This window comes from Cryptosporidium parvum, chromosome 8, assembly GCF_000165345.1.
Source record: "Cryptosporidium parvum Iowa II chromosome 8, whole genome shotgun sequence".
Classification (NCBI taxonomy): Eukaryota; Apicomplexa; class Conoidasida; order Eucoccidiorida; family Cryptosporidiidae; genus Cryptosporidium; species Cryptosporidium parvum.
Window position 1 is genome coordinate 503,501 of NC_006987.1, and position 27,367 is coordinate 530,867.

At 27.6% G+C, this 27,367-nt stretch overlaps 8 protein-coding genes across 8 annotated transcripts; 4 read left to right on the forward strand and 4 right to left on the reverse strand.

Annotated features, from left to right (window-relative positions):
- Window positions 1-773: 773 nt before the first annotated feature.
- Window positions 774-2,888, forward strand: cgd8_1860 (LisH domain at N + WD40 repeats; the record flags this gene model as incomplete). Its single annotated transcript, XM_627090.1, has 1 exon — window positions 774-2,888. The coding sequence occupies one exon, from the start codon at window positions 774-776 to the stop codon at window positions 2,886-2,888; it is 2,115 nt and encodes a 704-aa protein (XP_627090.1).
- Window positions 2,889-2,928: 40 nt separating this feature from the next.
- cgd8_1870 (RING finger containing protein) lies at window positions 2,929-3,837 on the reverse strand (the record flags this gene model as incomplete). Its single annotated transcript, XM_627091.1, has 1 exon — window positions 2,929-3,837. One exon carries the CDS (start codon window positions 3,835-3,837, stop codon window positions 2,929-2,931), a length of 909 nt encoding a protein of 302 aa, XP_627091.1.
- A 1,004-nt stretch (window positions 3,838-4,841) lies between these two features.
- Window positions 4,842-6,233, forward strand: cgd8_1880 (Vps9p/ RAB5 like RAB GTpase binding protein involved in vacuolar sorting; the record flags this gene model as incomplete). The annotated part of the gene is made up of 1 exon (XM_627092.1): window positions 4,842-6,233. The coding sequence occupies one exon, from the start codon at window positions 4,842-4,844 to the stop codon at window positions 6,231-6,233; it is 1,392 nt and encodes a 463-aa protein (XP_627092.1).
- Window positions 6,234-6,465: 232 nt separating this feature from the next.
- On the reverse strand, window positions 6,466-8,016 carry cgd8_1890 (hypothetical protein; the record flags this gene model as incomplete). Its single annotated transcript, XM_627093.1, has 1 exon — window positions 6,466-8,016. The coding sequence occupies one exon, from the start codon at window positions 8,014-8,016 to the stop codon at window positions 6,466-6,468; it is 1,551 nt and encodes a 516-aa protein (XP_627093.1).
- A 1,251-nt stretch (window positions 8,017-9,267) lies between these two features.
- On the forward strand, window positions 9,268-12,009 carry cgd8_1900 (predicted transmembrane domain, transmembrane domain within N-terminus; the record flags this gene model as incomplete). Its single annotated transcript, XM_627094.1, has 1 exon — window positions 9,268-12,009. One exon carries the CDS (start codon window positions 9,268-9,270, stop codon window positions 12,007-12,009), a length of 2,742 nt encoding a protein of 913 aa, XP_627094.1.
- A 388-nt stretch (window positions 12,010-12,397) lies between these two features.
- Window positions 12,398-13,963, forward strand: cgd8_1910 (epsin like ENTH/VHS domain involved in endocytosis/vesicular trafficking; the record flags this gene model as incomplete). The annotated part of the gene is made up of 1 exon (XM_627095.1): window positions 12,398-13,963. One exon carries the CDS (start codon window positions 12,398-12,400, stop codon window positions 13,961-13,963), a length of 1,566 nt encoding a protein of 521 aa, XP_627095.1.
- A 116-nt stretch (window positions 13,964-14,079) lies between these two features.
- Window positions 14,080-15,810, reverse strand: cgd8_1920 (mannose-6-phosphate isomerase; the record flags this gene model as incomplete). The annotated part of the gene is made up of 1 exon (XM_627096.1): window positions 14,080-15,810. The coding sequence occupies one exon, from the start codon at window positions 15,808-15,810 to the stop codon at window positions 14,080-14,082; it is 1,731 nt and encodes a 576-aa protein (XP_627096.1).
- Window positions 15,811-16,480: 670 nt separating this feature from the next.
- Window positions 16,481-26,668, reverse strand: cgd8_1930 (large protein with a GCN1 domain; the record flags this gene model as incomplete). The annotated part of the gene is made up of 1 exon (XM_627097.1): window positions 16,481-26,668. The coding sequence occupies one exon, from the start codon at window positions 26,666-26,668 to the stop codon at window positions 16,481-16,483; it is 10,188 nt and encodes a 3,395-aa protein (XP_627097.1).
- Window positions 26,669-27,367: the final 699 nt, after the last annotated feature.

Sequence of the window (27,367 nt, forward strand, 5' to 3'; positions counted from 1 at the left end):
ATATTTATTTCCCTATTTATTTTTAATATCCTTTCCCTATTTAATTATTACTTGGTAATATATAATTAAATAGCTGGAGAAGTAATAATTATTATATATTAAAATCCAGATATTTGCCGCCGGCGCCTAAACAGTGGGTTTTAAATTATATGCAAGTAGAAATCAAATACAAATATGAGAATTTAGATAGACAAAAAATTAAGAATTCTCAAGAATAACTTAAACGAAAATGAGCTTATATACTTGGTCTTATTTGATGTTCTTTTATTGTTTTTTTTGGCTGATTTTTCTTATATAGACAGTTTTTCTCATTTTTGTTACTAAATTCTTACTAAACTCACTTATCAATATTTTTCCTTACTTTAAATAAATTTCTTTATTTATTGTATTTTTTTCTTATTTACCACGTAATACTTATTTGATTTTTTATTTACATATAAAGAAAAGTATGTGTTTATTAGGTACTTGATCATCAATATTGGGGGAGAAAAAAGAAAGAATGAAAGAAAGAATAATAGAAAAAGAAAGAATAGCGTTACATTGAATATAAAAGAAGATCTATTTTAGTAGGGGTTTAGAAATATAAGCGTGGAAAAATACCGGTGTTTAAAAATGTTGTGCATCATGTAATTATTAAGGTGATTTCAAATTTGACATTTTGGCGCCAATAGAGTTTTTAGTCGCAAGTTTAAAAGAAATATTAAACTAATGTCAAAAATCTTGGTTTGAAAATTAGTAAAGATTGGAGCCAGATTTTAGAAATATAGATTTCAATGAAGATTCATCTAACTTCCGATGAGATTAACTTGTTAGTTTATCGTTATTTGATTGAGAATGGTTTCGTACATACAGCTTTTAGCTTTAATTCTGAAGCAAATGTTCCAAAGAATCCATTCTTTACAACCCAGATGGAGAGAGTACCTCCAAATGCTTTAGTAGGATTCCTTCAAAAAGCTCTACTTTATATTTACTTGGAGTATCACACATCAGACGAGACTGGGGAAGAGATCAGATGCGAGGAGCCTTTTTCCATATTCAAGAGACATGAATGTTGGTGCAGGCCTTTAGAACAAATTGGATCGAATACAGAAGGTACAGAGGGCCAATCTTCTTGTCAAGGTATTGAACCAGTGGGAAGAATAGAGGAGAATATGCAAGTTGATATTTCTTCTTCACATACAAACAAAAATACAAGCATTACAGAAGATTTAGTAGATACATCTATTCAGCCTCCAGCAAAGAAAACCAGAAAGTCTAGATCTATTAACTCAAATCTAGGCTTAGATCGAGTAGCACAAGCTAATGATGCTGATTTACAACAAGGGCAGGATGAAACTTTGATTTCAAATAAGAATGTATCAGAGTCTCCTAAAGATCAACAAATTGAGGTGGGTTCAACAATGGCATCCAAAGATGTTTCATCGGTGAAGCCTGGGATTGGTGAAGATGTCAAAAATAGCCCAGATTTACCAGTAGATATAAAGGGTGAGGATTCAAAAAATATAGAAGTGAAACAAATTAAAAGTGAGAAAAGTCCTACAACTATAATAGACGATCCTTTCGAGGTGGTAGTAGAGAAGACTAATGTTTATGATGAGAATAATGACGGTGTTACTGGTATGAGTAACAACGTTAGTGTTAATGTTGATAATAAGATGGATGTTGATATAGTTGGATCAGTAACTTTGCCATCATCCAGTGATAAGTATTTATCGGAAATTCCACATTTTAAACTTTTCAGAAAAGGAAATTGTTCGAATGGAATAAGAGAAGTTCAATTTAGCAAGAGACAAGAATCTCCAAATAAATTGGTAATAACTTGGGAAGAAGGATGTCCAGAGCTTTGGGAAATTGATCCAAATAGCCAAGAGAGAAACTTAGAGAGTTCAATAATGCTTCCAGTTTCTGATGGAGGAAATATGATAGCCGGAACAGTAGTAGCAATGAGTAGTGATTACATTGCAATTGGGTATGAAAATGGAAGAGTGACTTTATTTTCTTATAATGGTAAAGAACTTACAATGGTTAGAAGTAGCCATGATCAAGAATCTCCAATAGTTTCTCTAAAATTAAGCGAATCCAGTGAATATCTGGCAATTGGGGATGCAATAGGAAACGTGATGGTCTTAAGAATAAATTTTGAAGAATCAATAGAACGTTGCACAAGCCAAATAATTAATAAACATCAGCATAATTCAGCAATTTTTGGACTTTGTTGGTGTAATAACGACTCATTCTTGCTTTCTGGGTGTCTTGATAGACAAATTACGGTATTAAATATAAAAAATAATATGGTGAAATCTTTTAACCAAGAAGGTCCAATTCTCTCAATTAATCAAGTTAGTCAAGAAAGTCCTTTGGTGACTTGTGTATTGGAAGGAGTCTCAACTATTCCAGTTTTGAAGATTTCTGGTGATGATAATATAAATCTTGATTGTATTTCAAAGATCTCTATAGATGATAGCTTGGGAATTAAAGAAGAGAGTCAAAATACTCAATCTCCGCCTCAGATAAATTTTATTGAGAGCAATATATTAGATGGAAAAGTATTCCATATTGTAGCAACACCATATAGTATTTATTTATTTGACACACTTTGTAATTTGGTTTCTTTCCAGAAGATTACAAACAAAGAGTTAGAATCAAGCGAGATTGTCTCGATTTATGTTGATAATAAATCTAAAACAATTATTGCAGGATTGAATGATGGATCTATAACATTGCTTGAGCTTTCATCCCTTGAAATTAAGTCAAAGTTTTTGGAGCAGAGTTCACCAAAGAAGCTAACCTCATTAACAGGAGTTGGATTAGTTTCAAAGAATTCATCTGGGAAGTTAGTGTTTGTTGGAGGGCCATATTTACCTGCAATTTATATTTTTGATAATTAATTTTTCTTCTTGCATTTAAACTTTAATTAGCCTATTTTGTTTAATCAGTACGTATAATCTTGAATAATATGCTTATAATATCTTTATATTCTTGTTTTCCTTGTTCATCTTTTGCTAACTCTCCTATACTTACATCCTTATTAAAAAGTTCAAGGATTTTTTTTTGATTCTGACAATTTTCAACACTTTGAAATTGTACTTCAAGCTTTGAACTAGGTCTTTCTTTTCTAAGCTTTCCAAGTATAAATTGTCTCAAATAAGTTATTTTTACATGTATTGGAAGTCTTAAATTAAAAGTAAATAAATTGCTTTTAAGCCTAAATTGTTCAATATTTCCTTCTATTGGTTTAAGTAAAACTCCAATAATTTCAAAATCTTTTGTATTCTCGGCTTCAAAAACAGGTTCTTGGTCTTTCACTTTTGAATCAGGTTCTTTTTGATAATCCATTATATTTTTAAACTGTTTAATATTATTTGAAATTAGTATTTCCTGATGCCTTCTCTCAAATTCACTAGCTTCAGGAAAAAGTCTGAGAGTTAGTGTATCCATAATTGAGTCATTTCTTAGTGATCTTCTGGATGCAATATGCAATCTACATTGGGGACACTCTCTTAATCCAATTCGAACACATTTTTCAATGCACTCTCCACAAAATCTATGCAAACAGTCCTTAACAACCATTGTACGCTGAAGAATGCGAAAGCATATCAAACAATTAAAATCAGAGTATAAATCATTTTCTCCCAATGTAGTTACGCTTGATAAAATACTTTCACTTAACTCATACTTATTTAATGCAGTTTCCCCTTCTCTAGTTAACTTTCTCTTGGGACAAACTACTTCGAATGCTTTTAGACCTTTTGGGATCTCTATCGAACTTACCAATGAATGATATGTTGGATATTTCTCGTAGAAATCCTCATTTCCAAGATTTGGATTTGGATCCATGATTTATGTGGATTTAATCACAAAAATTCTACTAGAATAATTTTTAATTGCGCGGGCCCTATGCCAAACAAAATTATTTGGGTCTTGTTGAGATTGATTAATTTTCAGTGCATGCATTACTTTTCGATAAAATTATATGAATTTTCTTCAAATAATTTTTTAAATATTTATAATTTTTATTTTTCTCATTGAAATCAACTTTATGGAGTACCCTGCAGTTACATATCTTAATTCACTTTTAGTACTCATTTTAAAGAATTGTATTTTACAATGATATTAAAAAAAAATGTATTAATATATATTTGATAAAAATAAATTCTAATTTATTTTTATCTGTGTGCACATGCATTTTTTATTCAAACAAACAAATTTTTATACCGGTGTCCACATAGATTTACATTGCATGCAACCAAAAAAAAATGACGTAGTATAATTGCATGAGGGTAGGAGGGGGATGAGGAGCAAAACCGGGATAATTCAGATACAATTAAATCAAATTTTGACTTTTTTTTTTGTTTAAAGAAGAATCATTTAAGTTGATCTATGGAGATTAATTTCCTTTTTTTTTTTTTATCTTCATAAATTTGTTTAAGAAGATAAAAGCTTTTTAAATAGTAAGATTTGATATACTTCAAAGTATTAAAAATAATATTAAGTTACCAGATATTAAATGGATTAGTTTAAAAATAAGATAAGCAGATTTATAAATGAAGATATTAGTAAAAAATAAAAGTAATGATTTTAATGATTAAAGGAAAATTAATTATAATGAAAGTGGAAGAGAAAATAAGGTAGATGGAGAACAACAAGTAAAATAGAGAGATTTGGAGTTTGAATAATAAATCTAAGTGAAGTTTAATCATCTCAATTTAAAAATGAGGTAATAAGAGTTTAAAAAGCAAATTGAAAAAAAAGAAGTAACCATAATTTTAATAATCAAATATTACATATAATTTGCCGCTAAAATCTGTTAACCCACAAATAAATAATAAAATAAATATATTATGAATGATGTAAATAAAAAGGAAACAAAATCAATGGAGTACAGTGATTCTGTAACGGGATCTCCAAATGATTTTTGCAGGGCAGATTTGGATGGAGTAGATTATAATAATGAGAGTCCTGGATTGGGAGTGAATATTGGGAATTCTAGAGAATTTGTGAATTCTGGAACATGCGAAGGCTTGGAAATCAAAGTTGATGGTGAAAAAAACAACTCAAGTAGTAGTACAGACAATCAACAGACAAAAAATGTTGCGCCTTATAACCGATTTTTAATACTATTAAAGGATAAAACATGTAGTGATATAGTTTTTTTTATTGCAAAGTTTATTCAACATTATCCACGCTTAGATGAAGGTTTAGTGGATTTAATATATGGTGAAAGCAGAGAAAGATTTGATTTGGAAGAAATAATTAATGGGAATGAGGATATTGGTACTCAAGTTCTTGCGAATATTTTACACTCATTTGTTGGATTTTGTGGGAATTTACTTATGGAAACTAAAGTTTTTAATAAGGTCGGTAATGAAGAAGAAGAAAAAATATTTATAATAGAAGGCTTGGAAAAGTTGGTAACAACTAAGTTATATAATGTTTTATTTGATGCAGTTTCGTTTGAAAATGATGATGCAGACCATTATTTATTTAGAAAGTTGAAAGTTTTAAAGACTTTTGTAAAGCTAGATCACTTTGATATTTCAAAGCATTATGTAGAGACACTACAATCTGACAGTTTATGGTTAGATATCTGCAAGAATGAGCTTTATAAGCTGATTAGGGTAAAGTCCCCAAAAGATAAAGTTGTATTAATAGTGAATATATGCAAAATACTTTTGTCATATATGAATAATATTAATAAAATGAGGCTTGAAACTGATTCAAATTCTGGAGAAGAGAGAATTTCATCTCCTCCAGCTGCAGATGATTTACTTCCATTATTAATATTTTGTATTATTCAAAGCAATCCAACAAAAATTAAAGCTCATGTGGAATTTGTATCTTTATTCAGAAATTCTATATTATTGGTTTCTGAGGATTTATATTTTTTCACTCATTTTTATTCAGCAATAACATTTTTGGAGAAATTAGATGGAAGACAAATACAACTTAACATAGATAATGTTATATTTGAAGAGCAATTCAAATCATCAGAGAAGAAATTATTTGGAAATAATTTACTACATTTATTGACTCCTTATTCAGAGTCTAGATTAAGTTTCCAAGAAAAACAAAATAAGTTACAAGAAATTACTAATAAATTATCATCTTTAAAATTAACTTTTGAAGATTATAATTCATCAGATGAGTTAAAAATTGGTGAAATACCTCAATTATTTCAAGAATACAAACAATTATTGAATTTATTTAAGGAATTAAAGCAAAATTCTGGTTGATATATATAAAGTTCAATATTAAATATTACCAACTACTCAATTCTATTCTTCAATTAAAATATTCCAACTTAAACAGCAATAACAATAATAGACCTTATAATTTATAAGAATTTAAGCTAAACTTAATCATGCTAATTTTTACAGTAATTATATATCCATTTAATAACAAATTAATAATATTAATAAGAAAAAAACTTCACAAGTACATAAATTACAGATTAGCAACATCTCATCAATTCAATAATTCCTTATTGTCTTCGTGGTATATCTTGTCAGACAAGGGAAATTTAATTCTCTGCTTAAATATTTGAGCAATAATAGGAAACTCAAGAATATTCTTGGGTTTTCTTTCCATCCAAAATGAATGGAACTTTAGAAAAATAAATGAAAAGAGTTCACAAAATATAAAAAGCATATTCACATCATTTTCAGTCTTATAAAAGAATGGAACAATTCGATGGTCCCTTTGATTCAACCAATCTCTGAGCCAAGATGTAATATTGATTCCTGTGACTGCAAAAGAATACCAATATTTTGAATTACTTGATTCTCTATGAATCAATTTTGATTCAAGTGGATGTGCTAAACTGAAATATAAAAGGCAAATGAGTGCAAGTATACCAACTCCTCTAAAGTCACTATATGGCTGATCACATCTTTGGAAGCCTAAAAGCTCCCATTTAACATCGGTTTCTTTTGAAAAATAGCATTCCCAAAGTGAGTTTAATAAATCATTATGACTCTGTTTTTCAGGATCAAAATTGATTTTTGCAAGTAAATTGACTAAATACCTTGATTTAGTTGCATTATGGATATATTTAAGGTTTAGCCTAAGTTTTTTTCGGAAGTTTATTAAATCAGTAATTCTACTCATTTTTACTTGAATAATAGTCTCAACACACTTATCAATTAAAGAATTATTAATATTACTCAACAATAAATCAGTAACAAGTCTTGGATCAGCTGAGTATATTTTTCTTGATTTTATTAGATATTGTTCGATATAATACGGATTAATTGGTTCAATATTAACAAGAAGTTCAATTTCACATGGTTTTTTAAAAACTTTTCGAGTTGATTTTACTATTTGTGATATTGGTTGTCTAAGAAATAAGTTTGGAACTGGAATATGATAATATTGTTCAGATAAAGCTATTGAAGCTCTTGTTTTTCTAATTGATGATTCACCAATTGAAAATTGTTTATTGTTTTGAAAAATTACCCATGGAAGAGATTTTGAAAATGTTATTCTTTTTGGACAACATCTATTATTATTAGATTTTTGAAAATCATTATTAAGAAGTTTAATATTTTCTTGGGTATTAATTCTTGCATTATTATTAAGATATTCACTATTATAAAGAAATTCATCAGAACAAATTATTTGAATCATATAATGAGCAGAACAATATTCATCATCTTTATTTAAAACAGGAATTTGTATTTGGTTAAAGAAATATCCTTCATTCAAGTTAAAATCTTGTGGAATTGCTGATTCTGCTGAATGGATTTTTGTACTATATAATGAATTCTGATTATTTTGAAATTCACTCGTTATATCTTCTTCATTATAATTTTCTTCATAAATATATGGTTTATTATTAAAAATTAATCTAATATTTGTTGGGATTATACCTCCAACCTCATAAGAAGCTAGAATTAAGCTATTTCCATTGTTATTTCTACTCGTATCATCATCGTTACTTGTTTTATAGTCTAACCTATATATAGGTTTATTCAAGTCAAGGTTGACATTACCGTTATTTACATCATCAAGTTTCATAATTAGGTTCAATTATTATTTAAAATTAAACCTACAGCTGCTGTGATCTTATTATGATCAAGAGTTGACAGTTAAATCAGTTTCATTACCAAGTGTCTCAGTAATTCATATTATTTCGAGTACTCAGACTTGAATCTTGAAATTTGGTCTGGTGCAAAGGTATTATCCTATGCAATATTTTTCAAATTTTAAAGGATTTTTATTTTCTTTTTATGGGTATTTAATATTCAATTTCTGTATTAATCAAATTACTTCAAAAAACCCTTTAAAAATTATACCCGTATTTATTTATTTTTCTTAAGCCTTACTCAAAAACCCGCCATTTTGTTGACATTTTCAATTACTATATTTATTTATTAAAAATATATTAAACTAAACACAAAAAAAAATGTTACACATACACTCAGGCGGCGCAAGTGGCGCCAAAAGTTTGTCTACAGGTGCATTTAAAAGAGAAATTATTTAAGAAGAAATACTCGATATTTGAAATTATATGTGCAAGAAATTAAGTATTTTTTTTTTCACCGTAATTGGGATAGTTTTGTATATTCTTCCTTCTTTTTTTCTGTGAGTAGTGTAGTGCTAGTAGTTTATAATACTAGAAAAGAAGTATAAAGTTTACATTTTTAAAAGTATTAAAAATATGGAGGAGAGAGGAAATAGTAAAGCACTTGTTAAAATTGTGAAAGTTGACAAACTTAGCTTAAAATTGAGAATTTCGTTCCACATTAATTGAATATATACATATATTTTATTATTTAAATTAGAAACATTTTTCTTGATTGCTCAATATTCTATTTTCATCTTTTAACATATTGGTTCTAAGTCAATATAAATATTTGTGTTGATTAACTATACAATATGGGAAAATATGTTAATTTTCTATTCAAAATTATTATGCAATATTGGTTTTGTTTTGAAAGCAATAATAATTAATGATAAATCAATAAAAGTTTCTTCAACTTATTATCTATTTTGAATTAGTATCAATATTCAATTCATTTTATTATTTCACAATCAAAGAATAAAAATAAACATTTATTAATATTAATATAAATAGGAGAAAAAAAAAGAGAAAAGTGGAAAGGCAAAGAGACATTGAATGCATGTAAATTAATTTTTCGTGGGGGAAAACAAAGAAAATAAATGGCGGGCAAAGTGGTCATAGAAAAGTAAAAATTAAAACAAATAAAATAATAATAAGAAAGACTGGAAACTTTAAGAGTTATGGCATAAGATAGAAAAGTTAATATGATAATAGAAAAAACAAAGAGAAAATCAGAAGTTAGGGATTTTGGAACTCCTGGAAAATATACAAATGAGAAAAAATATGAAAGTAATGAATTAAGAACTTCATTAATTCTAAACTCCAAAACAAGGAGCATTGAGAAACCCGCACCCAAACCAATTTGCATGAATAATGCTTCTGAAAATGGACATACCGGTGTTGGGAGAGTAATCAAGTATTTAAATGAGCGGGATGCATGCATGCAAAATGACGTGTCAAGAACTATGCAAACATGCGAATTACCGGTCAAGCATGCAAATGAAGTATGTGGACTAATCAAATTAATAAGAATAATTTTTAGTATATTTACTTATTCAGTATTTATTTTATTTATTTTATTGACTATTTTATCTTTAAATACATTATTTGAAAATAAGTATTCAAAATTGGTTGAGATTTCTGAATTAATTACTTCAGTAACAATACCTTCGGTGGAGGATATTTACTATTTTAGTAAAGAGTCAAAAGAATCTGTGAGGGAAGCATTTAGATATTTGAGTGGAAATAAGGATGCTGATTCATTATTTGTGAAACAAAATAATAAGAAAAGAGAAAGAAAAAAAAGTTCAAAGTTATTATCAGAATTACCCAAAAATCAAAATAAGGTCAATTCTTCAAAGTTTGGGTTTTATAATCATTCTTTTTTTGATTTAAATTATGATGGATTATCAATTGAGCATTATGATTCTTCTAGTGCTAGCGCAGATGCAAACTATGAAATTTCTTGGAGAAGAGAGTTCATTAAAGATCAAAATAAGAATTTAAATGATAATTTAAAATTTATAAATGAAATTCAAAATAAAAGTTTGACAAAAAGTTCTTCATTCGGTTATCGTAAAAATGAACAAGAACAAAAACAAGAACTGGAAAGTGTTAATAATCATTCTAATTTAACTAAATTGGTTGAGATTATTCTTGGGCAGAGCCAATTAAAGAAATCTTTCAAGGGTAAAAGTGTAAGTATATTGGAATTATTATGCTATCAAAATTTCAGCTTTCAAGAGGGAATATTATCAATGTATTATAAGGAAAATGACCATGGAATACCTTTTAATGAATATTTTTTAGAATCTGATCAAAATATTCATAAAGAATTAATTAAAAAATTACTTAATAGAACAATTCTGGATTTATTGGGAATTGAAAGAAACTATGAATTATATATTATTCCAACTATTAATTACGACTATGATAATCAATTACAAGTAAATACTAATGATAATAAAAAAAGTATTATTCAAAATCATTTTAGAGTAAGTAGAAGAGTTATTGTATCTTCTGGATATGGTAATGAAGAAATTCGTGATTTTTGTGAATATCAAAATAAATGGATATGTACAAAATATGAAATGTTAGTATTAAAGTTATTACAAGAATATTATAAAGGAAATGGAGAAACTTTTATTTCATACTTTTTATTCCAATATAAAAATAATATTGTTGATAAGAACTTATTAGATAATATTCCATTCTTTACAAAAGATCAAATTATTGTAATTAATGATGTATTTCCTGGATTATTTACATCATTTCAAAATTTAACAAATAGTATATATAAAAAGATTGATGATTTTGAAAAAAATAAAAAAAGAAATAATAATCAATCTAAATATTACTTTGAGAAAGTTACACAAGAAGACATTAATTGGATTATATCTCTAGTATTATCACATTCTTTACAAGATAAAGATGGTCATATTGCTTTTGTTCCATATTTTAACATTATACCACATAATAGTGTTAAAGTTGGTGGTATTTCTAATAAAGCTCAAACTTTAATACATCATCCAAATGAATTATCTTTTGATTGGAGTTTCTCCAAATCATTTGATTATAAATATAATAAACATTCTGAGAATATTAAAAAAGATGATTTCATAATGATTTATTCATTTTATGGTCATTTAAATAATATTAAGTCAGTTGTTCAATATGGTAAACTTTTATATAAGAATGAATATTCTACTGTATGGTTTATTCGAAAAGACGAAAAAGATACTTATAAATTTAAGATATTATTTGGTACTAATACTATTTTGAATAATATGAATAATAATTATTCAGCTTATAAAGATAATTTACCAAATTGGTTAATAAATTTAACAGAAAGTAATCATCATAATTCAAAAATAAAAATAAATATGAATACTCAATTTGTTCATTATATTTCAAATAAAAAAAAGATTCCAATTCAAAAGAATAAAAAAGAATTAGAGATGGAATATATTGATTGTAATGAATATACATTCTATAATGGAATGGGATTAGGTTTTGGAACTATTCAATTTACTAGATCATCTTATGTAGGTGGAATTAATGGAACAGTATATGTATGTTTGAGAGAAATTATGTTTAGGAATTATCAACAGAATAGCAAAAAAAATGGAATTCTCTCTAATTCTAGTAATAATAATGGAGTTAATATTACAAATGAGAAAAAAGAGGAAGTTTTAGCAAATATTATAAAAAGTAATTGTATTAAAAGATCTACACAATTAAGAGGTGTAAAGAATCTATTAATGCATCAACTTGGTATGAAACTTGGAAAAGAAGAGGATTTAATCAATCTTTCAAGTAAAATTAAGCAAGAAATTAGAATTAATATAAAGTTATTATATGCTACAATGGAAGAATTAGAAAGTATGAAAAAGTGTGTGTCATACTTTGGTAATCTTATTTCAATGATTTCTAAGGAGAAAATTTAATCTAATTAAATGTAATTAATTCAAAATTGAGCTTTAAAATCTAAAAATACAAGTATACTTGAAAAAATATGAAGTTTGGGCGCCAACCCCATTAATATTATTTAATTAATATAAAAATAATACTTTATTATTAAAATAATTAAATATTAATATTATATTATATTATAATAATTATTAATATATATGTTTATATTAATTAAATAATAATAAAAAAAAATTAATTAATTAAAAAAAAGATTAAAGTTTGATAATACAAATATTTTTTAAGAGTTGGATTTTTGCTGGTTAATGTATTTGAGATCATAAAGTTAAATTAAATCCAAAAAGTAATTTTGGTTATTTGGAATGGAAGAATCTTTTAGTTAAGTAATAAAAGTAATAAGGCAATATGGAGTTAAATGATGTTGGTCGTTTATTAATGTCAATGACAAAAAAGATGAAAAAGACTGCATCTCAAATAGTTCATCCATTAACTCAATTGGAGAAATGGTTGAAGGAAGCAACATCAAATACAAATTGGGGATGTTCATCAACTATTTTAAATGAGATAGCACGTAGTATGACAGATTACCATGATTATGTTTTGGTACAAAAATGTATAGGAGATTGTTTAAGTGAGAAAGCAATAAAATGGAGAAGAATATTTAAGACTTTAGTATTAGTAGAATATTTATTAAAGAATGGTATTGATCGTTTTGTTGATGATTTTAAAGAATATATGTACAAGGTACGTCATTTACAGGATTTCTATTATACAGAGGAAGGTAAAGATAAAGGAGCAGGTATTAGAGAAAAATCAAAATGTATATTAAATTTAATAAATGATCCAATGCTTTTAAAATCTGAGAGAAAGAAAGCAAGAGATAATCGTGGCAAATATATTGGAATAAATGGTAGAAGTGGAGTAATTGGAGGAAGAGGAGGATTGGATATTAGAAATAATAATTATTCAATTTCAAATACAAAATTTAATAATAATAAATCAACATCTTCTAGTACATCAATTTCCTCATATTCAGTATCAACAAATGGTGTTATGAGTACAAATATGAGTAGTACTAATATTGGAGAATTATATGATCCTTATTGTTATAATGGTAATAACAGTATTCATAGTAATAGTAATAATAATAATAATAGGGATGATGATCATTATTCATCTTCACGAGCTGGATCTAATGTAAGTGATGGTTTGGATATGGTTAAGAATGCTGGGATTTCAGAAGAAAGAATTTTAGAAGAAAGTATTAAAGGATTTTCAGAGACTAATAACAACACAATAAATGCAGTAAAGTTACCTGTTCCACCATCTTACAAAGGGTTAGGAGCTAGAAAGAATCCAATAGGTGGAGTAGGAGGAATAAGGAGAGTTGAAGCTACAAAGGAAGTTCCAGGATTATCATCTGGATCTGGGAATGGGAATAGAATGGCATGGATTTCTGATGAGTCAATATTGAATGCAGCTCAAAAATTGGCTGGAGATAGTATTACAATGGAAGGAGGGCCAAATAAAGAGGAAGATTTACAATGGTCAGATTGGAATTCTTTTGTTGCAGCAGAAACAACAATAACAAATATAAGTGGTAATAAAGAGTTAGAAATAGAGGAGAATTCTTTGGGTCAAAGATCTGGGATAATTAATAATAATGATAAGAGTAAAGACAACATGTCATCATTAAATCCATTCGAATCGGATTGTTTAGAAGTTGGAGTTGGAGCTGGAGTTGGAACTCAGACAGAGATTGAGAGAAGAAAAAAGATTATGGATGAGTCCATTTTCGGAAATGATTTATTGGATTTGGATTATACTTGTGGTAATAATGTTGGAAAAGGAGAAGGAAGAGTAGGTGATTTTGACTTTGGTTTTAGAAATGGATTTCAACAGCAGGAAAATGGAGGAGCTTCTGTTGGAAATAGCAATCATAAAGTATTGCATGTACCGTATGGATTTTAAAACGAATAGAGTGAGAAAAGGAAAGGGAAATGGAATATTTTTCGTGGAAGAATTAATGATCTTATTGGGAAAAGGGTTTGTTTTTGCTATTGAAGGAAGAGTTTATAGTTTAAGGATCAGAAGGTACTATCATCATGAGTACCATTAGGGAGTGTAACCATAGCAAATTTGGCTTCCTGTTTTGAAAGATGATGGAAGTATATTTCAGTGTTACACTTGGTTAGAATGGCTTTTCCTTGTATAAAAACAAGATCTTTTTGAGTTAAATGATCATTATTATGGGATAATGATGAGGAAAAGTTATTGCAATTATCTTTGGTTATTTTTTCGTTGAATGAAATGATACAATCTCCACTCAAACATAGTAATAGAGTGTATGGAGACGATTTTGAGGTTAAATATGTGAGAGGATTCGGGGAATTGTTAAAATTCATTGATAAAATTTGAACATGGTACTCTTGAACAGAATTCACAAAATAATCGATTAAATGTGGTGATGATGAAGATGAGGATGAAGGGGATGAGAATATTTGATGGTTTTGAATGATTTTATAATTATTTGACTGAAAATTAACAGCTTTAATTAAAGTATGAACATCTTTAAATTTGGGAGTTAATCCACATCTAATAACATTATCAGAATTTGCCATACATTCAAGACATTCTCCTGATATATATGAATGAATGGTTCCAGCACCAATAAATACAGCATCTCCAGTATTAAGTTTATAGTAATTAAGTAAAATTGGGCTGATAATTCCAATATCTAAAGGAAAATGATAGTGAAGTCTGAGAATAAGGTCTTCAATTAAAGGAATTTCAGTATTATTTGTATTAATATTAGTAGTTTTATCAATAGAAGATGACGAATAAAAGGTTTGACTTTTCTTTTTAAGTCTATTAACCAGTTTATTTAGAGAATCATTTATAGTTTCAGTCTTAGAATTGAGCATATTTATAAATAAGTCTTTTTTAATAGTAAAAAAAGGATCTTCTTGGCTTTGATCATGAATGTTATTATTAACATTAATCACATCAGATTTTAATTTGTTGTCTTGTTGATTGTATTCATTAATAGTTTTCTTAATAAATTCTAATGATATTCCAAATATATCAAAAGTTTCTGGAAAGTTTTCAATGATTGAAAGTATTTCAATAGTATTTCTGAATCCACAAAAAGTTTCAAATTCACTAAGTGCTATAGCAATCTCAGGTTTGTGATTATCATCAGAATAAATGCAAGGAAATGTTGAATGTAATTCTTTAGCAAGTATTTTATCAGGATGAACTTGTAAAGATAATGGTTTTGAAATAGATAATATCTTTAATAAGAAAGGAATCTTATTATTTTGATTTTTATTATTAAGAGATATGTTTGGTGTAATTAAAGCTTGTTTTTCAAAATTACAAGAAATTACATCATCCAAAGTAAATTTATCAATTATTTTACCATTAAAAGAAATTTGACTTGGACTTGAAATATGAGATCCATACCAAAGTTCTGCATATGGATCTTTTTCATCATAATCTTCTTCTTCTTTCTCTTTATTTTGTTCATTTTCTATTAATCTTTTCTTATTATGATCATCCAATAAATAACTTTCTTTATTTTCCACTTTTATTTTATCTTCAGATATTAATTCAATAGAATTGGATGTATCTCCATTTTCTATATTGAATGATGAATTTATTTTATGATGATGATTTTCCAATTCTTTAATTTGTTTAATATTTCTATAAAAAACCTTTGTTAAAGCTAATTTTTCTTTTCTACCCCACTCATATTTCTTCACAACTGGAATAATTTCCACAAAATCCATTACTTCTTGAATTGAACAATTATTCATTTGCTTTCTTTTATTTTGTTTTCTTTTTTTTCTTTGTCAATATTTCTTTTGATTTTTTTTTCAATTATTTTCAGTGGTACCGACAAAAAGGCGGGAATGTGCATGCAACTCTTCTTAGCTAATATTATTCTTTAAGCGGGCCCACATGTAAAAATGATGTATAAAATTGACGTTTAGTACCGTTATAATTAAATATTTTTGTTTGGCGCAAAAAAAAAAATCACGCCAAACAATTAAATTCAAGGTAAAGAATTCAATAGGGGAAAAAAGATATGAAAAAAAAAAGAATAATGAATCAAATAGGAGTATATTGGATATATTTTTCTTACTTTTGTTAATTTCTAAGGTTCAAAATGGTTTGTCTAATTTCATTCTTTCATAGCATATTAGTTTGACTATTTCCTCCTTTTTGTATTCTAATGGATTGACTATTTTCTCCTCCTTTAAGCCTAATAGTTTGAACATGTCCTCCTCCTTTCATAGCCTAAAAGTTTGACTATTTCCTCTTCCTCTTTATATTCCAATTGATTGACTATGTCCTCCTCTTTTCATAGCCTAATAGTTGGACTATAATTTCCCCTCTCTCATAACTCTTTCATAGTTATATAAATCACTATCATGATTAAAATGTATAAACAACATTTCTTTCTTAAAATTCCCAATTTAATTATCAATTAATAGCTTTGGACAAAACTCTTCTAGAATATTCTTTAATAAAGTTAACTTTTTTTTGATTTAAATGACCAGGATAAATTTTCTCAATAACATTAATTATATCAGAAATCACCAATTCAAATTGAGAAAATTCTTCATCATTTATTCCTTTATTATTGTCATTTTTGTTAATCATATGTTGATCTTCATCTTCTCTTAATTTAATTATTAATTTTATTAAAAATACTAAAAATTGTTCAGCTTTAAGCTTAATAGCAGGAAATTTTGAACTTAAAGATTGTATTGAAGGAAGTGATATAAGTGAAAAAAGAATATCTTGTGATGAAATTTGATCATTACTTTTAATTCTGGAATCAATATCGGATTCTTTAATGAAATTTCCAAAAGAATAACATGATAAATTAGAATCAATTTGTTGTATAAATAGTCTTCTAGAATCTTTGGATTCCACAATCTTCTCACAAATCTTTTGAATCTCAAGAATCATATGAGTATCTGAAAAAGATGGGAATAATACAAGTATATCCTTTTCAAAAATTAAAGGAATTACTTGAAGAACTATTGAAGCAGAAAATATATCATTATTATCAACTGATATTCTTGTTAAATTATTTAAGAAATTTAATGATAACTTTCTTAATTGAGTATAATTGGATGAATTCTGGAAATTATTATTTTCAATACAAACTAAATACTTGTATAATAAAATAACAATCTTTTTATAAATCCACCAACTTTGATGTTTTAAAATTTCATCTGGAAGTCTTCTACCTCCTATCATAAATTCCCTGTTCTTCATACTCAAATAATTATCAATATTTTCAAATAAACTTATTTCTTCTTCCTTTTTCTTTTCCTCTTCTTCTTCCCTTTCCTCTTCATCTCCTAAAGTAGATATAATATCTTTATCCAAATTACTCAATGAAGAATACATCTTAATCCAACCATTAGATTCACAACAACTATTGAAAATATTGAGTATATTCTTATCATGATTAAATTGACAACCATTTTGATTATTAAATATTAATAATGGAATTAATATATCCTTAATTTCATCATCTTTACAATAATTCATTAATATTGAAGAAAGAATCTGTCCAGAAATGTCCTTAATTACAATATCTTTTGATTCTTCTATACAAGATAAAGACATTCCTATTAATTTATTTCTAAGTGATTCTGATATTACTGGTTTTGTTTGATTTTCTACTAATTGATCTCGAGAATTTGTTAGTAATGAATAATTAATTGATGATAATATAGCATTCATTGATTCTCCTGATTGATTTTGTTTACTTGCTAATGAACATAAATCATTTAATAATACTTCAGCTCTATTTCCAAGTAATCTTGATAAAAATCCAATTCCATTACTACATTGTTTTCTAACATTATCATTTGGATCTAACAAAAACTTTACCAAAATTGTTTGAATCTGTGGTAATAATGGACGTAATTGTAATCCACAAAACTCTAAAAATATTACCAAATTACTCAATAAAGCTCCTCTTACCAAAGATGATGTTGTTCTATCTGAAATAGATCGTATTAATGGACCAACTAATTTAACTGTTATTGGTTTTAAACATTCATTATTTGTTAATTGAATTGCTTCACGTAAACCTATTGCACATTCTTCTTTTGAATCTACTGATCCTTGTGATATTCCTTGTATATATATAGCTGAGATTGAATCAATAAGTTTATTACTAGATATTAAAAGCTCATCATTTTTAGATCTTTCTAACATTTCTTCTTGGTTCATATTTGATTGTACTACTTTACAATTAAGAATCTTCCAATTATAACCAATCAATTTATTCTCATCAAAATGTTTCTTATTATCAATTGGATCATGAACCAATATACCAATAGATTCCTTCATTACATTACACACTTGAATGATAGATTTTCTTGGAACTGAAATTGAAAACAAATAAAAAGATTTAGATGCTGATATTCTGACTTGTTCTGATATATCACACAAAGCTAAAGGTATTAAATACTTTATTAATATTGAAATTGATGTTTCATATATTGTACTTGAAGCATATAATGATAGATTCAAAAATTCGATTGCTTTAATCCTCATTAATGTTTCTCTTTCAACAACTAATTCATTTAAATCATTAATATTTAAATTTTCAATTTGATATTTTCCAGAAATACTTAAATTAGTACTTGGAGTATTTTCACGTATAATATCCAATAATATTGTAGCAAATGTCTCCATACTTTGAGCTTCTAATGATTGTACAATACTCATCATTGCTTCTTTTGAAGATTTTTGTATATAATCATCATATTTACCATCAATATTTACAGTAGTTTCTAATAATTTTGGAACAATATCAAATAATGAAGATCTTAACCTGTTTTGAGATGGTATATTTGACATTGATTTAATTATCCTAATCTTATTAATTGTCATAGGATCAGAAATAATTCTTGGAAGTATATTAGAAACTATCCCAGGATGAGATAATTGAATAATAAGTTCTATAGCTGAAATCTTTGGATCTTCATCTTCTTCATTATTATCTTTTGATTCAAGTATTTCATCCATTAACCAATTAATAATTGAAAATAGAATTTCAGTATTTTCAGATGCAAATATGTCTAAACATTCAACTGAATATGTTCTTACCATAATATCTTCATCACATAATCCAATTTTAACAACTGGTAAAAATGATGAAGTTAAACCTTTCAATTCGCTCTTTCTTACATTCTTTAAAATCTCCAAAACACCAATACAAGATCCAATCCTTACTGATTTTTTTGGTAACGCATTTCTTCCTGTATTACAAACTCCTCCTTTTCCAAAAGAGATGGAATTCGAGCTAGAATCTAAATCTATAGTACCATCCTCACTTAATGATCCTCCCAAATTCTGATAGAATATTGGCAATAATTTATTGTATAGTGAACTCCCAAACTTGTCAAGTAAATCCTTTAAACTTTGAACTGCTATATAATGTATATTTCCACTACTAGATGTTGATAAAGCATTGATAATTCTTCTGATTAGAATTGTTAATATATCTTTCAATGTTTGTGGAGTATTTTGCACTAGTGATTTCCATAAAGCAGTAGCACTATTCTTAACTGATGTATTTTCATCACTTCTAGCCATATATATTGCTGCCAATATGTAAGATCTTCTATGCATTGAAAATCCTGAATCTTCAATTGCTGATGTATCTGTACTTAAAGCACGTCCACTAGAGTCCAATTGACCTTTTATTAACCTATTAAGTAAAGTACCCAAAAGTGAACAACTACTTAATCTGACTCTCCAACTATCATTCCCCAGTCCTTCCTCTAATGGTTGTAGAATATAAACGGCATGATCACTCCCAAACTGCACTACCAAAGCTTTACAAGCTTTAAGAGCTACTTCTCTCACAGAATCTGACTCATCTCCCAATCTAGATAATAAAATCGGAAGAATCTTTGGCATTAATGGACCCAAATCATCGCCAAAAGATTGAGGTAAATATACAAATAAACCAATGTAACCCTCTCTAGTGCTTGCTGCTGCTGCAACTGAAGTAGAAGCAGAAGTAGTTTCTATCATTGAATCAGATTCCAATCTTTCTTCTTGATTTTCAAATTGAGATGAGCTATCATCTCCACTTTTCTGGATCTGAGAAATAATAAAAGGAAGAATCTGGTTAAACTTTTCAATACCAAAAGCCGATAATACCTCAGCTAAAGAAGCTGATACTCCACTCTTCAATGTTTGTCCAACTTCCATTGATAATGTTTTGAAAAGCCAACTTAATAAAGAAGATGCTTTTTCTTGGCCAGTAACTGTTACTAATGCTCTGCATAATTTTGCTGTTAATAATCTTATTTCAGGTATAGGATCTGTTAATGTATTATGTATTGAATTCTCAATTAAATACAAGAAAGGATCAACATCTGTTTTGTCACTCAATAGTAAAAGCAAAGATGTCAAGATTTGTATAGCATCCTTTTTTAAATCTGTGCCTCCTCTTTCTTGAATAGTTTTTAGTAAAACTGGGAATATTAAAGATAAAGTTGTAATATCAATAGCATGGACAAAAGTAACCGACTTTAAAGACAATAGAGCTTTTTTGAAATTCAACTCTGTTGGATCTATTAAAGAAGTTATCAGATCTTGAGATATACAATTCACCTCTGGGTTCTTTATTAAAGAAGCCATCTTGAAAAGAGTCTCTCTTGCTGCATCTGATACTTTTGGATGTGAATCTGAAGTTGTTTGATATATTGTTTGTATTGCCTTTGGTAAATATGATGATAATTGATGGGGTGAATTTAATGCCATAATTCCTAGTAATTGAAGGCTCGTTAATTTAATTCTCCATTGTTTTTCCTCTATACCTTCTGTTATTATTGGTAAGATTAATCTCGCTCCATATCTTGAGAGGTTCTTGATAATAATTTCTGCAGACTTTTCAGAATAAAAACGAATCCTTTGATCGTTTCCTGAAAACAAATGCATTATAGACTTTAAGAAATGTACTGTATAAGGTTCAATAATATACTCTAAATATAAACTTAATGAACCAATACAAAGCAATAATCCCTCCAAATTATTTGATTCAGCACTTTTCTGACCATCTTGACATTTTAATGCATTTTCAATTGCTTCCAAAATACCAAAATCTCTTAATTTTCTCACAGAAATTCCTTTACTTAATGAGCCAAATATATGTGCAGCTCCTATTCTCTCTCCAGAATTTTCAGAATATAAAGCCTTACACAAAGAAATACAATAAAGCTCATAAACTGATAGCTTTTCTTCTCCTCTTGATAAATCTTCAGAATCTATCTTATAATTCAAATACTTATTCTTATCCAAGTCCTCAAATCTGGTAATTCTCAACTCTTGCTTATTTTCTTGATTATTATAAAGCATTTCAAATAATCTTGGAAGAATTCTAGAGTATTCTTGAGGAATATCTGTAAGCATTGGGAATTGTATTTTTGAATTTGAATCTGATAAACCGTTATTTTGATTGCTTTTTCTTACTAATGATCCACTAAGTAACTCATTAATTATCTTAAATGTAACCTTGTAAACCATTGGATCAGAAGGAGAACAACATGATGCTATACTACCAATAGCAAATGCAAGAGAATTATGAAATTCCTTTGGATTAATTCTTGGCTTGTATTGTGATGATAAATCTCTTAATATAATCAATATATTAGATGAAAGCTTCTGTATATCATTTCTAGAAGATAAAGAGACAAAAAATTCAACAATTACTTTTTGTAACTCTTCCTTACTTCTTATATCATATCCTTGAATCTTAATCTTCTCTGGAGAATCCTGTTTATTGCCAAAACTACCAACCAAATTCTTTACTGTCTTCTTTTCCTTACTTTTGATATTCCCATTTGTCTCTTCTGATGATAATCTTTCCCCTTCAGAAATATAATCCTCAAATATATTAGAATCGATAATTTTGGTGAGAATAAAATGGATTGATTCTTCTATAAAGGATGAATCAGATTCATCCAACTTTATAATAAGATCAGATAATATCAAAACTAATCCTTTCAATGCATGTCTAGCTTGAATTCTTGAGACGATCTTTTCTAAACCGCTTTCAGTAAAATTTGGTATTACTGAATCAAAATGACGTATTGTACTTGGTACCATACCTGAAATTAATGGTTTTTTCAAATTATTTGGCCAATCTTCTTTTGAAAAGATTCTTCTCTTTTCAAAGCCATTAAATACTCTTTCTGAACTTGCTATCACTATTTCCACAATCTCTGAACAATTTTCCTTTTCAGATAATCTTAATATTGTTTTTGAAATATTTTTTTGTTGTAAAGTTGAAATTACTGGTACCATTTGAATCTCAATCAAATCATTCACTAACTTCTTATTCTGGTCACCAATATTCAACTCACCTTTGTTTCTTACTAAACTATTATACATTTCAATTAATTCTTCAGTTATGCTTGAAATTAATGATAAATCATCAGAAAAAGAGCCATTATTTGGGTGAATATCAAATATCTGAATCTCTCTGGCTATACTTAAATTCATAAAGGTAAAGTAACTTATTTCCATCTTTGAAATATCTAAAGCTCGCTTTAACGAGTCCAATGTCAATAATCTAACTTGTGGATTAGCAAACACTAGTAATGAAGATACTAAATCCATCTCAACCATATTTATTGGTCTCAATTCTGACAATGAAACCTTTAAAGGATGTAAATACTGGTCTAAATCAACCAAATCACCAAGTGCTAACACATATAAATACAGCATATTCAATAATTGTGCCATTGAAACTTTTAATCCATTATGTTTTATTGAGCCAGATAAATATTGTATCAAATGTGTAACCATTTGTATCTGCTTGTCTGAATCGGCTCCCCTCTCCTTACAATTACTATAAAGTACTCTGGAAATAATATATGTCAATACTGAAACACCACTTGAGTTCTTTAAATAATTCTGCACAGAATTTAACCTCTTGGAATTTACAGAATCCAAAATCTCTTGTAAACACATATTTCTATTCTCATCATCTTGTTTTGATAAGTATTCAACCATACTCCTTCCTAACTTAATATTCTCTAGTATTAATCTTTCAAATAAATTCTCCAAAATACTTAATCCATATTGATTTAATGGCTTAAACTCTAACATCTTACTACATATAGAATACAAAATTTCAGATAATTCTAAATCCATTTTATGAACATCCTTACTCTCCTCTACTAATTCTGATATCCAACTCATTAATACCCCAACCATCACTTCTACTTCATTCTTTATTCTTGAAATTATCTTATTTGCACCTTTCCTTATATTATTCTGCTCTATTAATTTCTGTTTCAAAATCTCCACTTTTGTCAAATTATTACCGCCGGTGCTATTATTTACACCCAAACCTGCATTGCATGTGGACAAATTATTACCGGTATTTGAATTTGCATGACTTCTTGCATTCATGTTATTTGCATGTGAGGTGGTAGTTTTGGGGGCCTTGGCGCCTTTTGATTTGTTGTCAGCTTGAGACTTCCTGAGTTTAGCAAGTGCAAAGGCGGATGTAGTTGTTACATTTGTGGGAGTAGAAACTTTGGGCTTTGTTACGCTAGAAGTAGTGCTTGAACTCGAGTTTTTCGTATTTGATTCTGATTCTAAGTCCTTGTTTTTTATTGTCGATTGTTCGTTTAATTCTTTGTTATTATTTATAGAGGAAATATTCTCTAAATTTGAGAGTGTACTGTTGAGCCAATGTGATGAGTTTGCTAAGGAGTTATAGAAATCAGAAAATTCATCATATCTTTGCTCATTACTTGTGAAAGATTTTAATTTTGTAGATATATTACTTTGTATGTCTTGTATAAACCCTTTATCAGAGTTTTGAGATGCTCCTATATTTATATCAAACTCAAAAACTTGATTTGGATCAGATATCATGAAATTACCAAATTCTAACGGCAATTCATTGAGAAATTCTAAAGAATTTATGAAATCTATTTTAAGCTCTTCTATTAAACTTAAAGTCAATCTTGAGTCTCTAGTTAATGTAATAATATTTAAAAGATTCAAACCTGCACTTCTAAATCCGGATACGTCATTTAATGGAAGAAATATCAAATCTCTATATAATTCAATGAATTTTTTATTCATTCTTTCCTTTACTTCATCTGATTTATTCCATTTATTAACCAAATCATTAATCAATGTTACATGTAATAACTCATTCTTATTATTTAAAAAACTTTTAAATCCAGAATTCATTGTTTTTGGTCCTGAATATATTAGAGGATGGTAACTGCAAAGTAAGAAAATCAAATAATATGAATATCCTATGTTAGAAGGATCTCCTTTTGAGATCATTTCTAAATTCCCCAAAAAAACCCAAACTTTAAATAAATCCATTCTAGATAACATTAACTCATTGTAAATCTCATTCTCCACTATCCCTTCTTCTCTTCTCTTATAGATTAAAGAATTTAATGAGCTTAAAATAGTGGCAAAAGAAAGAATCAAATTTTGACAGAAATTCTTATCATTCAATAATAAGCTTTTCCTTTCACAATTTGAGAATGGGAACCGCTTCTCTTGTATCTTAGAACTATCTTCATTACACAATCTATTCATAATAGGCTTTTTTAAGCCTGGAAGCATTAAGCTGGCCTGAAAAGCCTCCATATTTACCGCCGAATATTGAGAAATTGAATAACTTAAATCCTCTTCATCTGATAAAAACGATAAAACTCTACCCATTTGAATTAAAAAGCTAATTAAATAATTTGCTGAATTGATTTTACTCGGATCTGATAATTTTAATAAATAAGACTTTAAATCCATAGATTCTTCTTCCTTATTATTCTGGAAATGTATATTAAAATTAACCTTGGAGTTCTCATTGAATACTATTTCTCTTAGAACTATTAAAATGTTAACTTCAGCATTCCTACAACTATTCGAACAAAAGCAATAACTTCCATCTAATAAAGTTCCTAATTTAGGAAACAACAATGGTGAAGTTCGAATGCTTGAAACAATATCCAGACTCTTAAATATGTTAGTTTCATCAAAAACATCTTGAATTGATATAATTTGACCTAAAACTGTCATAGAAAGCTTTTTCAAGTTCATATTCTTATTCAAAGTTGATACAAAAATTCCTGATATATGATTATTAGAGATTAATATTTGTTTTACTTTTGATTTATCAAACAAGTTAGAATCATTTGTAATTCCAAGCTTTTTAAGTAATATAATAGAATGAGTAAATGATGATATTACCAAGAGCTTGCAGCTCTCATTAATTGATGGATCACTAATCAAAGACTGAACTTTCTCAAGGAATTTATCTGAAAAAGGATGATTCTTAGATCCATTTAATAATAGATAAGATAAAGAACAAATATGTACAGCTAAAGACTTGAAATAGTCCGATGATTGATTAGATATCATGGGAAGCTTAATATATATTAATGATAATAATAGATCTTGAGCTTTATTAGTAAGATTATAATTAACAGGAATTCCTTCAATTCTGTATCTTGCAAGACTTTCATGAACTGATCCAATAATTAACAATAAAGAAACTTTGTTTTGATCATTAGTTTTGTTTGATGAAATAGCTAATATTGTTTCCTCAATCCATTCCTGAAAGTTGAAATGGCTTGGTATTAGTTGAAAACACAAATTAAGAGAATTTTGGATGATTTGAACATCTTCAAAGTTTTGATCAGTCTTACCATTATTCGAAATCATAGTACCAATCGAACCTGAAATTGTTTCAGATAATATAGAAATTAGCTCCATTAGTACTTCCTCCTTTTGTAAGTGGCTTATAATATTTTGGTGGGTAAAAATTTCTAATAAACTTAATTGAGTTAAAGGCTTAGAAGTATTTCTTTTTAATTGTCTCAATAAAGAATTAACCAAAAGGTTCAATTCATGATTATAATTTGAAAGAATCTTCAACATTGATTTTAAGCTTAAATTAAAACAGTAATCAATATCAGAAGCAATAATACTTGATAAGCCATTAACTATTCCCAAAATTAGTTCATTTGTTAAGGTCTGATCAGAATTTATATGTTCTATATAATACAAAACAATATCAAAAACCAACTTTTGTTGAAAACTCAGCTTTTGTGAGCTATTAATTCCAGAAATTTCTACAAGTACCCAATTCTTCCATGTGTCTTTGCTAAATAGTTCAAAGTATTTTGAAAATAAGCTCACAATTAATTTATATTCACGCCTTTTTAATGAATGTAAATAATGAGAATGTTCAATACTGATAGATTTCAAAATTTCTAGAATTCGTTGTTTTGATATTTCATCGAGATTTCCTCCATTCTTTAATGATAGAAATCCCTCAAATAACCAAAAGCTTGCTATTAACGTATTGAATTTATTAGATAATGACAAAAAGCATTCCAAGAATACTGATTCATCATTCTTTCTCAGCCAAATACCAAATCTATTAAGGAACTTGATCCAAATGTTTCTATAAAATTTATCTTGGATCAATCCAACTTTCTGTCCCAAGATCTCAATTTCAGCAAATGCCTTTCTCAAGATCTCCTCTTTTTCTTCTTGTAAGAAAATTTCTAAATCTGGGATAATTTTTACATTACTTCCATTTTCGAGTAATTTCTCGTTTTTAATTAAATCTGTTTCTGATTCCATCAAAAAAACATCCAAATCAGGCTTTCTTTATTTTTTTTTTTTTTTAACCTCGTAAACTTGAAAAGTTACTTTACTTCCAATTGGATGGATCTATGCCTGTGAATAAAAAATATCCTACTTAGAAGTACCAGATCCTTCAAGTCCACCTACTAACCAAACCTAGTCTGTTTCTTGAATTTACTATTTAATTTACCTTTATCAATTCTAATTTTTTTTTCTTAAATATATATTTTGATATATACGATACCCCTTCCCCCCACCGCTTCTGACGATCTGGCGCCAAATGTCAAAGTGAATATTAATTAATATAAATCAAAAATAGAAATCTCCAAATATTAAAATTGCAAATTTTTTTTGTGATCAGAGAAATTCATATCTTTTAGATTAAATCAAATAATTCTGGTTTAGATTTATTTTGTTTGATTCTTTCTTTTGAGATCTTTTTAACGAAAATTGCTTTCAAAATTCATAAATATTATTATTACCAAACTTTGGATGCACCAAAGAAAAAGAACTCAGTTAGAACTTTACTTAATTTTAACAGAATAAAAAATATTATCCCTTTTAACTAGATAACTATTTTTTAAATAATTTTCCCACATTTAATCTAGAGATGTGTGCTATTAGCATATAATTATGAATTTGCTAAACTTCTTGAATTATTTTATTGCCAAATGCATGCATACATGCAATATAGTA